We start from the raw sequence: 18,822 nt of genomic DNA, 5'->3' as shown, positions 1-18,822 counted from the left end.
TGCCAACTAATCCCCCAATAAGCCAGATTTCTCTCAGAACATTTTTCGGCTCTGTAAGTAATTTACTTGAATGTTCATTGTGAGCGGTTTGTACAACACAAGGTTAGACCTTTGTGGGAACTGAGTCATGGAGCAAGCTCCCTAGTATTAGCAGGATATGGAATGAATTGATGTCAATTAAAGGGCAGTCTGCAACAAGAGAAAATGAGGGAACAAACATCTCCCATTGGAAGGAAAGTGAGGATGTGAAAACAGCTGTGAAATTGCTCTCCCGCTCAGTTTTCACCTTTTTTTCCAAATAATTTCTCAATGTAATTCATGAATAACAGGATTCTGATGAGAGAGCTTTGATGCAATTTTAAAGGAAAACATTGCTTTTTTTTGAATGGTCTCAAAAATGATATTTAATGATAAGGAATTCTTTACATTATTGAGTGGGATAATGAAATGGATTCCCATGATTCATAGGATTTTTTTAGATTGAGAGGAGCATGTAACATATGCAAGTAATGTCATTCTTGTTTTTAAAAAGCAACTAATAATATGAGAATTTAATTTTCACTTTTTTTAAAAAACAGGATTCCCAGGATGTATTTACAACTTTGTATACCATGAAGTGGTTCTTTCAGTGTTTTCTGGACCGTGTAAGTCTGAGGAGGGTCTTTTTTGGGGCTGTGGTATATACTGTGAATTTTGTTAATTACTCTAATATTGCAGCCAATTGAATACATGGTGTACAGCACTGTGGGTGTGAGACTGTCATATCATTTGGGTACCGGTAATGGTCTTGAAAATTGAGTTGTTTATATCTGCACGCCTCTGTCTGTTTTGCATGATGTCCTGTCTGCTTTTATAAGACCATGGCCAGAATTTTTCCTGTGTCAGGTGGGTGAGGGTGGGGGTGGTCGTGGAGCCAACCGCTGCTTGTGATCGGCTCCATGCCGCCATTTTACACGGGCGGGCCAATTAAGGCCCGCCCAGCGTAAGACACTACCTGTGCGGGAGGAGGGAGAGTTGGGGCCAGCGCTCTTTCACGCATACGTGCGAAAGAGCGCTTCAGTTTCCCTGAGGCACGGAGCTGCCTCAGGGAGATTGAAGCGGTTTGTAAAAACATTTTTACAGACACTAAAAATTTAATGAGACATGTTCCCTCATGTTACTGTCAAATGAGATCGGGCATGTTTTTATTTTTCATATAAAATTTTTATTTCAGTAGTAAAAGCTTTAGGAAACCTCTTCCCACTTGTGGATGAGGTTTCCTAAAAAACGTGAAGGCTGCTTGGCCTTTTCGCCTGCCGCCAACCTTAAGGCTAGATGGGCAGCGTAAACAATGACGCTAATAAATTCGTTAATGGCCTTAATAGGCCTATCAGTTATTGGCCGGCGCGCAGCTGACTCTGGTGCGCGCCTGCCGAACGAAACATGGCGAGGCAGCACGATGACGTTGGGCGCATGCCCGATATCATCGCAGGTCATTTTACACGCCGGGTTGTCAGGCCCACCCCCCACACACCGACTGAAAAATCCTGGCCCATAAGACATAGGAGCAGTAGCAGGCCATTCAGCCCATCGAGTCTGCTGTGCCATTCGATGAGATCATGGCTGATCTGATAATCCTCAACTCCACATTCATGCCTTTTCCCCATAACCTTTGATTCCCTTACTGATTAAAAATCTATCTCAGCCTTGAATATACTTAACGACCCAGCCTCTACAGCCCTCTGCGCTAAAGCATTCCACCGATTAACTACCCTTTGAGAGAAGAAATTCCTCCTCCTCTCTGTTTGAAATGAGTGGCCCCCTTACTCTGAAATTGTGCCGTCTGGTCCTAGACTCTCCCACAAGGGGAAACAACCTCTCAGCATCCACCCTGTCAAGCCCCCTAAGATTCTTATATGTTTCAATAAGGTTGCCTCTCATTCTTCTAAGCTCCAATGAGTACAGGCCCAACCTACTTTTGAATGATAGCCAGTGCATTCTTTAACAGTACTTCCTATATTTGTAAATGCAGTTAACACTTGATTTATTTTTTGCTAGATGCAAACGTATTTTTGATGGATTAGCCAATAATTAAAGCATTATATGAGCTGAGACGTTTTTCTTAACGAAAAGAAGAATTACAAGGAAATGATAATAAGAATTGAGGAACTTGCAGACCGCTTTAATGAAGAACAAAAATATTAGATCACTAATGCGCAGTTTATTATTGTTCTAAGTCATACTGTCCTCTTCTACACTTGCTAAGTTTGAAAACATTACAAGAAATACTTGGTTAAAGAAGGGAAAATTGACCAGATTTGCCACTCCTGCTTGTTCTTGTGTGGTCCCTACTGGAAAGTGTGTGCGGATATTGAATGAGGATAGATTTTAACTATGGTGATTTCTCATCCCTCACCCGCTCATTAAAATACTGTCTAGACTGGAATTGAACCACCATTGGGTAATGCGCTGAGGAGCTACTGCTGTCCATAGAACATGAGTTGAAAATGAAGACAGAAAGAAGGAATTTGACTTTTTAAATCAAAATCTGAAGATTGTAACAAGACATTACTGAGTTCTCTTCATCAGTAGCATAATTGTGCGTTATGTTTTTGTATTGTTAAGATACTGTTAGGGACTCTTAGTATTTAAAGAATAAATCAATTAACTGACACACATGCCACAGGATTTCACATATTTTAGCAAACAAACTTCTTGGTACGTACAGAGAGAAATTAAACAGAGCAAGCACCACAAACTTAATATTAAAGCTTATCAAGACTTATGATGTAAACTCAGTTCTACTTGTTACTTGCCCGCCACCCCCCCCCCCCCCGCCACAAAGAGTTTTTTTGCCTCATGAAATTTTTAAGATTCATTCATATATTCTCTGGGGCCAAATAAAAGTTGTATCTCAGCTTTTTGAAATTGGCTCTGATTTCCCTTCAGCGTTCCAGCTGCTCTCCAGTGCACAAGACTTAATGGAGGTCCTTCCATTAGTTATTGGTTAAGTGACCCTTAATTTTTTTCTTTACCCAACCTCATACTCTGGATTCCACAGCTCAAGCCGAGGCCTTTCTGTGACTCTTGCGCAGTAGCTTAAATCATCAGAAAACATTCTCTGTTTCCAAAAGACAACTGCTATGGTTTCAAACCACAACCAAACTGATTACTTCCAGAACTCCAAATGCAACTCAGTTAACTACCTTTCACTCACAGGATTGTTGTAGATTTTTTTCTTGGAGCTTCCAGCTAAACAAATCTTCCAGTCACTTTCCCGCTTATGAACTTTGTATTAAACTGAATACCAGCTCCCACTCGTAGATTATGTCATGGACAATAGATCTAGCTTTTATGCGACTTCAGGTGTAAGTCTGGCTTCACCCCTTGACTGCCAAGGAGCTACAAGCTACGTAAGACCCAAAGCTGACACCGTTTTTTAGCTGCTTTTCCAAACATCAACCAGTGATGCCTGCTGGTTATGCCCTAATTGAATTCAGGGATAAACTCAAAACAACGAATCTCACTGAACTCGATCGATTTCCAAGGCAAACGACACCCCGTCCTGTTCCCAGGCAGAAATGCAAATGAACTACCTTTTAATTCCAAAGCTTTCCTTAATTCTGGGAAACCACATGAATAACACAGCCTTTACTGGAATAATTGGAGGCATCATGTCTCCAGCTTTTTAGTTAAGTAAGACCACCTGCTGTTTTATGACTCTTTTCCCCCCCCTCCAAACCCGCCCCCGTTCTCAAATCTGACTTTATCCAGTAAATACAAGTTACCTTTTGAATTTTAATTATTTTAAGTCTGTGTAGTTTGCCAGCCTCTCAATGTTTACCAGGGATTTTGCCGCTGAATTTACATTTAAAATTCAATTTCTAAAACTAAAAGGCTATACCTTTAAAACATATGAACTATGATATTAGGCATATGTAATAATACACAACAAAAACAAAAATACCTGGAAAAACTCAGCAGGTCTGGCAGCATCTGTGGAGAGGAGCACAGTTAACGTTTCGAGTCCGTATGACTCTTCAACAGAACTAAGGAAAAATAGAAAAGGGATGAAATATAAGCTGGTTTAAGGAGGGGGGGTGGGACAAGAAGAGCTGGATAGAGGGCCAGTGATAGGTGGAGATAACCAAAAGATGTCATAGACAAAAGGACAAAGAGGTGTTGAAGGTGGTGATATTATCTAAAGGAATGTGCTAATTAAGGGTAGAAAGCAGGACGAGCAAGGTACAGATAGCCCTAGTGGGGGTGGGGTGGGGTGAAGGAATCAAAAAAGGCTAAAAGGTAGAGATAAAGCAATGGATACTGTTCCCAGAGCCTGCTTCCATAAGCAATACCCAAGATTTCAGGGCTTGGCCTGTTCTCATCACACAGCTGTTTTTATTAGAAAATAGTACTTTGTATTACACTGTTCTGCTTGTTAGATTTCTGATATGAAATTATAAAGACAAACAGACAGTTTGACATTTGTTAGTTACGTCTTAACTTTTAGATCATATATCACCGCTTCCAATGGGGTATCTAGCTTTTTTCTGAAAAATGCCATTTCGAATAACTCTAGCACAGTATTCCATGGCTTTTTCCTTGCCACCTCCATCCCCCCAACACTCGAGGTTTTTCCATTCCTCAAGGCATTGGCTCATGCTGAGATACATCATTAGCACTGGCTGCCTTCTGGTACCTTGTCCAGATGATTATATTTTACACGTGTTCCTAAACAGTGAGTGACAAAAGGCTTTTTAACCATGGTAAGTAGTGAGGGACATCACAATCTAGCATGCCTCATCCACCACCCTCATACATTTACTTTCCAATCGAAGTTTATGGGCAGCAATCACAAGTGCAAGTGCTGACCAGTTCGTGTTTTATTTAAAAATTTGAAGGTGTATAATGTGCCACATTGTTTGTTTAATCACCATATTGGTAGCCAGCAAGAATCATTCATGATTTTAATTCATTTCTCAACTGTTTTCTGGAATCCTTATGTGCCATAGTACCTCGGATTCTCAGTTTGAAGATCCAACTCTTCATCTCCACAGCTTCAATTTGACAGTTTCCTGCAGGCTTCTTTTCACATCCTGATAGATTAGACTTGGACTATGATCCAGTATATGAAGACACTATCAGATTGCAGTTTCAGATAGTAGAATTCAACACGCATTGAAGATTTTACTTTGAGGTAACAGACTCGCTTCTGAAGGTTCGTAAATTATCTTTGTAGTGCATATAAATAGATAGTTTAAGAGGAAAATGAAGAAAATAAAAAATGAAGATTTGATTATCAGAAATATTATCGAATAAAATTATGGGAAAGGTAAGGGGAAAAAAGTTGAGAACCAAAGTCAATTTTAATTTAGTTAATCACATGAAGAAAATGCAGAATAAAGGGCAGAGCAAAAAGATGAATTAAAAATAAGTTGAAAAGTAATCAAAAAAGGAAGAAATGAAAGGGGAAAATACAAGCTTAATTGAAGTAAGGGTAAAGAAATGAGCAATAGTAGAAGGTTTTAGAAAAGCTGACTTAGTGGCTTGTGATTGGTAACTTTCTGCCAAGCAAAAGAAAGCACAATTAAGTGAACATGCATATCATCAAAGGCTTACATTAATTTTAAAACCCATGATTATGTATATGAATAAAGTTTGTGGACGTCATGAAACCACGAGGTGTATTGAGAAGCACCAGGAGAGTCTACTCTGATGTCTAATTTAATTCGATAACTCATTAAATCCATGACAATTAAAAGTTTACAGTCCTGAATTTGTATCTTCGGTTTTAGTGCCTCCCTATTGCCCAAATGAAATGTTCCATTAAACTGGCAATGCATAACCATGGTTAATTATAATTCATGAAATAATTGACCACAAATCAAGTTGAAATACCAGGGGTAGGCGAATAAGTTTTACCCTGATCTCGTCAGGCATTCTGCAGACAATGGACCTTTTCATTTGAAATGTCAAAGCTATTCAGTTTGAATACATTTTATTTTGTGATATTTGGTGTAGAAGCAATCCCTGGCATTTTAGGAGTGCTGTGGCTTGCACTGACTCATTTTAAAGAATGCCTGTACTCTAGGCTCACAACTATTTTGCATGCTAACCAGTGTTTCAGATAACACTCTTATGCTTTGTTTAAACAGCCAGATTTCTGTCTGAATGAGTCGGCTACACATTCATCTCTGGGATTGCCATTCTGAGCAATATTAACCCGCTTCTTCCCCCCATCCCCAAGTAATATTTATATATAAAACATCACCGTTCTTTGCTTAATTTAATTTATTGATAAGTTGCACTTACTAAAGTGGAATACGTTCTCCCTGCCTAAATAATTTAGCTTCTACAAATCTGAAGATAGTTGTATGTTAGCAATCCCCTGAAATTTCAGAATGCAGAGCCGATTGGTGGAGCGTAGTTTCAAACCTGTTCACTCTTATTTTGCAATCTTAGCCACATTCCTTTGACTGATGAGTATCTAAGGCACTTTTCCACAGGGAAATTCAGAATAAGTGTCACCCCAGGATTCATCTTGCACACTTTCTGCATTATAATAAAATTCAGATCAGCAGTGGCTGAGCCCAGTGAGGATGTTGCTAGAGTTAGAGTGGCATTGTGTAGTTATGGAGCAGGCCTCACCTTTAATGTAATAAAAGATCTCAAGGAGCGTTATCAAATAAAATTTGATATCAGGTCACAGCAGGAGATTAATAGGACAGATAAACTTGCTTAATGAGTGTCTTAGAGAGTGTCTTAAAGAAGGCAGCAGGCAGGAAGTTTAAGGGCTCAGGAATTTGACAACCGAAAGCACAGTAGTGGCATGATTAAAGTCAGGGATGCGCAAAATGTCAGAATTTGAGCAGTGCATATAACTTGGAGGGTTGTAGGTATTATGATCCCCAGCTGAGGTTACCACTGGATAAGCCTGATCCCAGGGTGGAACCCAGCTTGATAGATCCTAACTTTTATTTGTTTGTTTAGCTATGTGGAGAGAGACTACTGAACAGAGTGACCGGAATCAGCTAATAAACTTTTAACTAAAGCATAAGACATTTATTAAACAAGAAAAGATGAACTATACTACAATACTCCTTCACCCACAACTATACCTATACAGATATATACATATTTGTAAGGATAACATGATTACAAAAGCCATCTTACACTCTAATGTTCACAGTAAGTACAATCCACGTAAACCACTTGACGACCTGTGGCCAGACACACCACACTCTGAAACCAAGTGACAGTTGCCACCTCAACCAGATGCTATGGATCTCTCATCAACTCTCCCCAGACGCTTGTCACACCTTGAACCAACCAGCCTCACTGAACTCTGGCCAGGATTTTCCCCTCGGCGATTTGGCCCAACTTTAAGCGAGAGAAAGAAATCACCAGTGGTCCCCACAGTGGCTGGTCTCACAACTTTGTTTCCAGTAGCTGATGCTCTTAGAGCCTGGGAGTATCAAAATCCATCTGGTTTAAATATTGCAATGAAGTAAATATTCCCCGCTCGCCAAGGGGAAAATGATGCGGGCTGACGTCGGGTGGAATCCCCGACGTCATCCTGGGCCAAATCCCCGATGTCATCCCAGGCCATTTAAATATTAAGGAAGGCGGGCGGACAGCGAAATCAGCTGTCCGCCTGCCAACCTGTCAGTGGCCAATTAAGGCCATTGACAGGCTCACTAAGATAGTTAAATGCCCTGCCCGGCCAACCTTAAGGCTGGCGGGCAGGCCAGGAGCCCCAGTGGCCTGTGGATTATTAATGAAACTTCATCCACTGGCAGGATGAAATTTCATTACTGTTTTGTAAAAATTTAATAAATTTTATGCGTTTGTTATCAACATATCCCATCTCGTGTGACATTGTCACATAAGGGGGACATGTTAATTTTAAAATGTCTCTATTTTTTGACTTTACTTACCTTTCACTAAACTCCCTGAGACAGGACTTTGCCTCCGGGAGCAGTGTGCTCTTTCGTGCACATGCGCGAAAGAGCGCACCTTGACAGTTGGGGATTCTCCACACACACACACACACACACACACACACACACCTCCCCCCGGATCAGGAAGCACTATCGGGCAGGCCACTGGGAGAGCCTTAATTGGCTCGCCCACTAAAAATGGCAGTGGGCCCCGTTTCAGCGGTGGGTTTCGGCTGCCCACCCGCTACCGCCGAGCCGGTTGGGCCCACCCACCAGCCAAGGGCTAAATTCTGCCCTCTGTCTTTCACACAAGTGTTTCCAATCTCCACTCTGAGAACTCACTTTGGAATCTTCGCTCAGACACCTTCGGCAAGGATTCACCTCCAGGCTTTTGAACTCTCTTTCCGATGTTCCTCTCACCAACTCAGCTGTCATCAATTCACCACTGCTTCACATGCCCCTAACAAAGAGTTACAGACCTTCAGTTGCCTCTTTGGACCTTTTGGCTTCTCACAAGCCTTTATCTCTTTAAGCTTGAAACTGGAGCCTTTTCCTGCTCCTCACTCTTAACTTCACTTAATAGGACTTTTCCCAGGTTCCTGTCCTTTGACTAAAGGTCTGCTTGGGACTTTCTCCTGTTCCACTCCGCTGGATTCTTGGGGACCACCTTCTTTAGCTTGGGACTGGCTATCTGTCCCTTCTGGGCTGCTTCTGCCTGGCAGCTGTCTTCAAAACCAACTGAACTCAATCAGCTTCCAAATAAAACTGCTGTTTCTAGTTTTTTCTGTGTGTCTGTGGAAGGGACCTGCCTCTCTGGACCCCTGTTGCTCGGCAGCAGCCTAGTTTCTCTACTCTTGTTTGTTTAGGCTACCTCAGAGTTGTAAAAAGCTCACTAGTAATGCAGGCATCCTTTACAGTGAAACTAAAATTTGACCTTAACATACAGATACAGAAATATAAATCAAACTTAAAACATTAAAGCTAAAACTTATTCCTAACGCCCACAAATACAAGCATAAATTAATTAAACTATCTCTATTTCCTAACATAAGGATGGTAGAAATTACAGAGATAGGGAGGGATGAAGCCATGGAGAAATTTGAGAACAAGCATGTTGATTTTAAACTTGAGGTTGTTCTTAACTGAGCCGCTGTAGATCAGTGACGACAGGGTGATGGGTGAACAGGATGGTGCAAGTGAGGAAACATACATTAACATTATTGTTTAAACTCGTATTTCAGTTGAATATTTGTGAGAATGAAATGTTAGTCCTGAATGGAATTATGATACAAATTGCTTGACCTAGGGTGCTTTGGCAAAAATGATCAATCCATCCATTAGGAATGTTTGTAAATTAGGAAACTGAGACAGTTCAAGCTGTCAGAGAAATCAAGGATGTGAAAGGTGATAAAAGAAGGTGTTAAGTTTTCTTTGCCAGAAAATGGAGAAAACCTGATAAATACATGCTGCAAAAGCCTAAGTTAGTATTCAAATGGAATATATTGTAACAAAACCTCAGTTGCCAGTCTCTGTGATTATATGTGTGATTATAATACCAAAAACTACAAAGTATTTAAAGCACAGATGCCACTATTGCAGGCTCCAGATTTCCCATGGTCATGTGGGGAACCTAGTTTATACACAGCTGAAAGCACACTCTTCCTGTAGATTTGTAGTTAATTCATAATATCCTTAGTGGAAATAATATAATCTTCAATGCTCGTACAAAGTTCTAGTCTCTTACCTGTTAACGCTATTTTTAAATGACTTCTAAAGTAGAAGACTTGGCTCGATAAGATGTTTAAACATCTAATGTTTATCAGCTCTCTGTGTAACTGCTGTTAACGAGAACAAGGACGAGAACAGTATACATTTTAGTCCATGTATCACAAACGGGATGTCATCCTCTTATTCAAATGCAACTTTTAATTGCCATCTTTATGGCAATCTGCTTTATTTGTAATGCAGTTCATCAGAAAGCCTGTGGCACATTATTTCACAAGAAAAAAGTAACTACACTGATGGTCAATCTTGCATTTATATTCAGAACTTCCGAACAGTACAACTGTAGCAAGGGACCCATTGTCAGGATCTTTTTAAAAAAAAAACTGCCTTTAAGTCATGTGTTGTGTGACTTCATAAGTGCAAGTGAAAAAACATGTAACACTGCAGTTATATAACTACACGCAGATAGGGATAAGCCACAGTAAATAAATCACTTGGATCCTCTGGTTTTCTTTCAGTGGAAAACCATGCACTGTGCAACTCCATTTACATAAGTATTTATTTCCTTTTGTAGCCAAAATAATTGTTTGCCAAGTGGTTCCCCCTGTTTGTGTTAGGTATCAAAACAGATCTTCTCTTCAGATTTAAATTGATCATCCTGTTTTCTTTTTACCTGAGTTTTTCTGTGTTTTAAAAGTTTTACACAAAGGAAGCATAATTTAGACTTTCTAGACCAGATTCTTTACACACAAATAATTTTGTAGTACACCACAGAAGCATGTTTTAAATTGGTATGGTGAAGATTATGTTTGAATAGCATAGTTTTTTATTGCTTCAGCCCTTACTGAGGATGAGTATTATTTGAACTGAAGAAGAACTCTTAAGGTTTGCAGAGGCAAGTTGTGACATTATTCACATTACTACCAACGTGGTTGCCGAATAATCTTGTAGTCTTCGGGTAAATAAGTCTCAGCGGTTGGTTAAATTGCACCCAAGAATCCTTAAAGAATTAAGGGAGAAAACTGCAGGAACTCTGGCACAAATCTTCAGAGATCACTGAAAACTAGAGAGCTGCCTGGAGACAAGGAAAAAGGCAAGTTATTTCCATTTTTAAAAAGAGCAATTAAGGAGATCCAGGTTATTGCAGACTGGTGAGTTTGATGTCCATTGTGGCCCAAGTTACCACTTTGAAGATAAGATTATGGAGAACTGGGCAGAAATAAAATCATCTAAAATATCCAATATGGATTCATGAATCTTAACAAATTTTAGTCTTGAACGTGGCCATCTTGGATATACAAATAAAAATCTTAATGTAAGGTTACATTGTCCACTTTAAAAGGCTTTCTTTAGTAAATATTAAGACTTTGTGTCTTAAAATATCGGTCATATTAAATCCATAGAATATATGTCTTGCTGAAGCAGAGAAATCACACATGAGCACTTTCTTGTATGACTGCTGTTAGCAATTAACTCGAGAGCATCCATTAAAAACGTTTTGCCTTCCTTTAAATACTATACTTCAGGACTCGGTAATTTTTGAGGGAACCCTTTCAGATTAAATTGTTCTTGTTTCCTTTGTGCAGATACTTGCTTTTGATAAATGGGGGAACATTGGTTGTTTCTTACAACTGCACCATTTAGAATATACAAACCTGATTAGATTTGATCATGAACCTGTGACATTGGGCATAAAACAGTATGATTGAACTAGATGTGATCTGGTACATTGATTCTTTTATAGAAAACAGATTGTATATAAAATAATGTTATTTAAGTCTGAAATAATGTTTGAACCATCAAATTAAAGAGACAGGGTGGTGCGCTTCAGGCTAGTCATTGAATTTCCATTTACATTAATCAGCTGAACAGCAAATTTATCCCAAGGGAGCCTTTTACTTCCATCTAATTCAATCCATAATTCCACAGAATTGCTCTTCTCTAATGAGCAACACAGCATATATCTGGAGGGTCAGTAATTTCATACATTAAACCTTTTACATATAAATTTAAAGCTAATAACAATAAAGTATTGCAGATTAGTTGAAAGTGTTTGTCTTAAGTTTGTAACGAATGAAATTGACATAGCAGAGGTATACTTAGTGATAATCAACTCATCTCTTTTAATTTCTTGTTCATGTTACGAAGTAGTTGAAAACAAATAGAATGACCACTTCCATTGACAGAACACTAGCTTACAGTTTTACTAAGACTTTATAAGATCCTGATTATACCCCACTTCTCATGCTGTTTTCAGTTCTGGTTAATGCAAAGTCATATACAGAGATTAGAATAGATGCAAAATTGCACCCATGTGTTAAAACAATGAACATATTGAAGAAACTCTAGCTATGTAGCCTAGAAAATAGGGAATTAAGGGGGACTTCTTCAAAATATGTTAACTATATTAAACTATTTAAAGCTGCAGTTTGGTTTACCCAGAATATAACTTCTAAGTAAGCCAAGAAAATAGGATCAGAAAATCTTAATTGTGAAAAATGAGTTTAAACTGATACATTTATAATCAATAGATGTTACATGAGATCTTTTGTTCTTTACTCAGTAATGATGATATGAATAGTCCGTCCAGATGGATAGTAGTAATGACAACTTCTGGGTGTTTGGATCGACATTTTTTTAAAAGTCATAGTAACTGCAGCTATCTGTACCTGCATTTATCATGCCACAACGTTATTCATTACAGGGTATTCCTGCCTTTATCTTTAGATTTCCTTTTACTTCTGTTTATTTACTTGTTACAAAGGATCTTGACATTTTCTGTCTATAAAAACTGGTGGGGAAAAAGTAGTTAACTGAAGCAGTTTCCTCTAACCGCTATTAGGAACAAAGGAAATAATCAATTTTAAAGCAAACAAATAGCTTTTTAGAAATATAGTGTAAAACCTGAAACATTTCCAAGCATATTTGTATACCTCATTTTTTTTTATTTACCTTGTCACAGACTCCCTTCACCCTAACATTGAGGCTATGGGACATCTACATGCTAGAAGGAGATCGGATTCTCACAGCAATGTCATATACAATTCTTAAACTTCACAAAAGTAAGATCATTTCATTCACTATTCACACTTTTTTTTTCTCTTTTGTAGCTTACAATGATCCAATTATACTACATAACCTGAACCTCCTGAATATTCTAAAAGCAAAATACTGTGGATGCTGGAAATCTGAAATAAAATCAGCAAATGCTGGAAAAACTCAGCAGGTCTGACGGCATCTGTGGAGAGAGAAACAGAGTTAACGTTTTGAGTCCGTATGATCCTTCTTCCGAGCTAAAGAGAAGTAGAAATATGATTAAATTCATACTGTTTAAGGGGAGTGGAGCAGGTGAAGTTGGATAGAAGGCCAGCAATAAGTGGGAGCAAAGGAGCGATTGACAAAGATGTCATGGACAAAAAGACAAAAGGAGTGTTAATGGTAGTGGTAAGGGCTAAAGAAGGTGCTGATAGTGGCATTCAGGTAAGAAAGAATGTGTCAATAGCAGAACAAGAGTCAGCACTCTGTGAAAGAAAACATGGAACAAGTAACAGATGGCCAACTTCAGACCATGAACTATCTCCTCTATCTTAACCTATTTTAAAATCTTTTCTTTTTAAAAATCTTTTAAAATATTTTTATTTTTTAGCCACTTAATTTTATTTTTATTTATTTTTATTTTTATTCATTTATTTATTTTTTTATTCCCTTTTTTCCCAACCATCCCCTCTGCCCACCCCACCTACATAAGGGCCATCTGTTACTTGTTCCATGTTCTTTCATGGAGGGCTGACCCTTGTTCTGCTATTAACACATTCTGCTTTCTTGCCTTTATGCCACTATCAGCACCTCCTTTAGCCCTTACCACTACCTTTAACACTCCCTTTGCCTTTTTGTCCATGATATCTTTGTCAATCTCTCCTTAGCCCCCACCTATCGCTGGCCTTCTATCCCACTTCGCCTATTCCAGCCCCCTTAAACAGTATAAATTTCAACATTTTTCGACTTCTCTTAGCTCTGAAGAAGGGTCATATGGACTCAACGTTAACTCTGTTTCTCTCTCCACAGATGCTGTCAAACCTGCTGAGTTTTTCCAGCAATTTCTGTTTTTCCTCCTGAATATTGTGCTTTTCCAGACTGATGGTAGTTGGTTTAGATCAAACCTAATGACTACATTAAAGAAAAACAGTTTTGTGGGCTTATAAGTGTTGTAGGTATTAGGGGGGAAAAAGGTGAAACTAAGCACACTCCACCTCACAAATCGCATTTGTGTAAAATTAAGCTTTCGCACCCGCTATTCTTAATCGAGGCTGGCAATTAGAGGCAAAGGGTGTACGTTTATTCTTGTAGTGGACTTCCACCCACGAAACACTTTGTCAAAACTATTCCATTTCAGTTCAGAAGCTTGCATCAATTGGTACTGTCTACCATCATTCATACTGGACTCAAGCTGAGATCTCAGGGGAGAAAATACAGTGTTTTTCAACTGCATTTCTACCACATTATCCACTCTATCTCTTTCTATCCCAAAGGCTAAGTATCACACCCCTTCGTTACCTCCATTACCTCATTAAGCAATGTGTAAGCCTTAATAATGAATATCACCAGACCTTTTAACTATGGGGAGTACCTCAGCGGAGATATTTTTATCACTGTGCTCTTTGCTATGCTCTAATCACTGTTTCTAATCTGGAGCAAGATTCTTGACTTAGTTTTGGGACTAATGGAGGCAATTATAATACCCCATCTGAACATGGAATGAGCTAACTCAGCAGTGACCAGGGATTGAATTTTCGACTTTCAGTGTTGCTATAAGTGCATTTATCTACTGAAGCCTTAGAGCAGAGATTACTTTTTATTTAATGTAGTTAGCTCTATTTTTAGACCAAAACAATTAACTGCTTATTCAGCCCTTTCTTTCATGGCATTCTGGCCACTCAGCTGGGAGGTTACATGAACTGCTCGGATCCTTTTATAGCTTTCAGTACCTATGCCATCCCTTGCTTATCCAGCAGGAAGAAAAAAATTCAATTGCTTCCTTGTAAGGTGGGATGGATTATTTACAAAACATCCCAGCTGAAAAACTGACAAAACATAATAGCTTTCCCAATTAGTGAAAATGGATAAAATCTTTGGAGAAAATTGTAGCTGGGGCCAGTGTCTCAATCTGGACAATGTGGTGCCACTGGGGCAAACAGCAAATCATAATTGTTGATTTTTATAATGAGAAATACAAATTGTGTGACTCTGTGTATATATTTTTCTAAAAAGAATTTTGTTAATGCTGGGACAAAAATAATAAGCGTTGAACAAAACTGTGCGCTACTGTTTGGTATGGTTATCTAAGTACAGTGTCAGGTAATGTAATTTGTTAGATTTTAAGACAGTAATCTGCCTTTGGGAGCAGAAATGAATTAACAGTAAAAGCCAGCCTCTCCTCCTGGAATCAGTTCACCAGTTGAGAAGCAAAACCACAATTTATTAAGCTGGCACTGTTAGCTTGCATTCCCTTTGTTCTGTCCACTAATAGATACAATGCATGTGCATTCCATGGTGTGTTATGTTGAAGCAGGCTGGATTCATGTAGCCTGCAATATATTGTGTTCCAGTTGGCTTTGTCACCTGTTCCTGTTTTATGTCATCATAGCTATTCTATTTATGCACGATTAACATTTCACTGAGTCCTCAATCTCTTCCTCACCCTCCCTACAATCTTCTTTCTTTCTACATAGGGAATAGAGTCATCATTGGTACTGACACTAGTAGCCTTCAGCATTTTACCCAAATTACCATCATTCATTAGTGATCCTAGACTATGACCAGCAAATTGTTCAGTTATTTGAGGGGTGGAGGCAGGGGTATATTGTTATACATTTACCCTTCCCTGAAAACTCAGTGGATATTTGATGAGGGTAGTTTGCATCTCAGTTGAAATACTATGTATTTCGGATTACATAATATGAATGAACACTTGAAAAAATATTGGAGTTCAGTTGTCTCCCATGCAACCATAGCTCACCATTTAATTGTTTTCCCTTTGCATAAGGATGAGAGGAGGTTGGGCTGGAGAGGGGTGCAAGCATATGAGGAGGGGAAGGATGGATGTATGTTGAGCAGAGAAGCAGCTAAGTACATAGGTGCTGCAGCACACTGTGCTACAAAGTGGTGGAATATATATTTGTGATGGTGATTTTCCAATATGATGAGTTCTTGATTTCTGTAGTATGAGCGGGAAAAATTACGAAACAAAGGCTAGGCATTTTACTGCAGGAAGAATGGAGAATAGATTGCAGCAGAATGCTCTTGCATGTAAAAGTACACAGCTTCCTCACCTTGTTAGCCAGGTGATAGTGAGTAGTTCAAAAAAACCCAAAGAGAAAGCAAGAAAATCCCTTCTCCTCCAAAATGGTAACAGAAGTCTGTTTATGTTTATAGAGTATTTGATGAAGTTATCAATGGAAGATTTGATAGAGTTTCTGCAGGAGTCTTTGGCCAAGGACTTTTTCTTTGATGATGACTTCGTTATAGATCAGCTACAAAACTCAATGTCTGAGCTGAAACGTAACAAACTGGACTTGCCACCAGCAGGTGAGATTTCCAGTATAATCATTAATAATAAAAGTAATTTGTACTTGTATATCTGTTTTTAGTAAATTCTTTTAGTAATCATTTTAGGACAAGATTGTTATCCTCTTTGTTCATGTATAGGTTTGCTCTGTGATTTCCAGCACATCAATTTTTCTCTCTTTTCTTGAGAAGTGCTGAACATGAAACAAGGCACTTACATGCATAAAGAAAGACCATTTAACCAAAGTTAGCCTGTGTAGTGTTCTTGCAGATTAGAGTTGTGCATTGTGCAAACCGGTCAAAAACAGCTTTGATAAAATCCAGCAATTTGGATTATCTTCTATTCTCATGTCTACGGAATGTTGTATAGAGAAGCTAGATTAAATGGGAGAATAGTAATAGAAAATTTAAATAATAGTTCACTGATTCTATCATCACCAAATTTTTTTTTTTGCAAGCCAACCAAACGCCTGGTGGGAATTGAGCTCTTTTTTTTGTGTATTTACGTATTTCAGCATTGTCTGCTAAACCAATAATTGGGATTTCTAGTTCTTGTCCTTTGTATTATGTTATTTCTTATCTGAAGTTCTATCTTATCTGAAATCCTTGCCCAGAAAATTGCAGAATTACTTACTGAGGTCTGCTGACCCATTAAATCTTATTTTGCCAATTTATTTAATTGAATGGCAGCAGCAAATAGTTTTCCAACTCTCTTTTTAAATATTTGTTCAGCTTGCTGGGTCTTCTCCTGACTTCCTTTTCAAACCAGTCAAATTAACTGAGTTAGCATAAGTATCTCATCACCATCATTAAATTTATGACAGTATTGCTAGACGTTATAAAAGTTTAGCTTGTTTTTATGTACATTTGCTCAATCAGCAGCCCAGCTGCCTGCATGCCGAGTTGGTACTGAGTTTTTCTAGTTTAGTTCATTTGCGCAGCAGCCAAGAAGCATTAATAATAGTAGAGCTTTGTAAGCAACATTTTATTAATATATATATTTTTAATAATTGTTTCAATCATTTTATATATGTTCCCTTGTTTCTATCTGTAAATACCATAACTATTACAATATTTTGTAATTAAGCACAAAGCATTTATTGATTATAAACTTTTATTTAAAAAATGACCCTGGACTTTAAAAATTGAATGGTTAATTGGTCACTTGTAGTGACTAATTGCAGAACCTTTCATGAACCCCCGACAGGTAGGAGTAAGGTTCCCAATATAAAACTATATATTTTTTTACGTCAAATTATCTGAAGAAATCTATTTTATGCCAGCTAGATTCTGGCAGGATTGTGGGCCTTTTCTGTACTGTGTTCAGATGATTCCCCCATCAAAATTGCAAAGAAAAGCAACATTGATGTAATGCTATAGATATAATGAAATATAATGAGGTATAATGAAAAAAGAAACAAATGGTTGTAGTAGAGAGACAGTTTGGAGACTGGAGGCAGAGAAGGATTGACCATCAAGCATTCTCTTACATCCCATCTGAAGTGTGAAGGCATGCCATCCTCCTCCAATTTATGAACAATGTTCAAGTTTTGGATAAGCTTAACCTTGGATAACCTTAACAAATTTAAAACATTTGGATGGAAAAGAAGCCTTTAGCATGAAACCGCAAACAAAGTTTTCGAAGCCAGTTTAATAATGAGAGTGTTAAATTTGAGGTCAGAGGAAATAGTGAGGCCCAGTCAACCAACTAACTTAAAATAAAGGGAGGCCATTCAGGATCAGCTGGTTCATACTTCCAGAGAAGTCTGTAGTTTTGTCATCACAGCATCCAGCTGCATCTTGAACGATTCTAGAGTTTTTGGCACCACTGCCCAACCAAAAGAGCCTTTCAGGATTTATCATTCTTTGTGTGACGTGCTGTTTCATGTCATCAGTCAAGTACTTGCCTTTTAATTCTTTATATTCCTATATCCTTTTGTGCTCTACTTTAAATTAATGTTTTGAATGAAGCTTCCTGTTCCATTGATATCTCATAAACCTGTGTAAAATTCCCTCTGAAGCATTTCCTTTCAGACTGAAAAGCCTGATGCTTTCTCCTTTGTCCTGATAACTGTCCTTCATGATAGTAGGGATCAACTTTATGACCATTTTCTACCTGGCCTGGATGTTTTCTTCACATTTCAAATCTCCTTTCAGACTGTGTTCTAGAAAGAGTTATGATATGACAGGTGGTAATTGCCAGGCTGACCAAATCACAAAATGAAACTTGGCCAAGCTATCACTGATTTTGCCATTCGTATTTATTACGAGAAGGTTTGTGCACTAAAGTCAGAAGTAAAGAAACCACTACCACCTTTGGCAATTTTAAATATTAAATTAAAACATTTATTAGCAAAAGAAAAGAAAGCTTAAACACACAAGATTACAGTTACACAGCTAAATTTAGCCGTACAACATTTCCCAAAAGATTTCTACTTAACTAGATTCCCAAAAGAACACCCTTTTGCAGGCAACAGCCCAAATTGGTTCTTAATCTATAAAACATCCAGTAATATTACTGCAAGGCATCCACTGTAGCTATAAGGGAGGTATTTCACAGCTTCTCTCTCCTTCTCAGTCAACAATGCAACTACAAGGCTTTTAACAAAACCTT

At 38.3% G+C, this 18,822-nt stretch overlaps 1 protein-coding gene across 3 annotated transcripts in view; it reads left to right on the top strand.

Annotated features, from left to right (window-relative positions):
- The window catches only part of usp6nl (USP6 N-terminal like), a 242,110-nt gene that overhangs the window by 203,371 nt on the left and 19,917 nt on the right, over window positions 1-18,822 (top strand). For all 3 annotated transcript variants that reach the window (XM_078553022.1, XM_078553020.1, XM_078553021.1), the window contains exons 12-14: window positions 579-644; window positions 12,607-12,706; window positions 16,077-16,229. In XM_078553022.1, the coding sequence (XP_078409148.1) occupies window positions 579-644; window positions 12,607-12,706; window positions 16,077-16,229 (319 nt within the window). The remainder of the gene's footprint in view (window positions 1-578; window positions 645-12,606; window positions 12,707-16,076; window positions 16,230-18,822) is intronic.

This window comes from Cetorhinus maximus, chromosome 12 (assembly GCF_964194155.1).
Source record: "Cetorhinus maximus chromosome 12, sCetMax3.hap1.1, whole genome shotgun sequence".
Taxonomy (NCBI): domain Eukaryota; kingdom Metazoa; phylum Chordata; class Chondrichthyes; order Lamniformes; family Cetorhinidae; genus Cetorhinus; species Cetorhinus maximus.
This window is presented reverse-complemented; position numbering and strand designations above follow the sequence as displayed.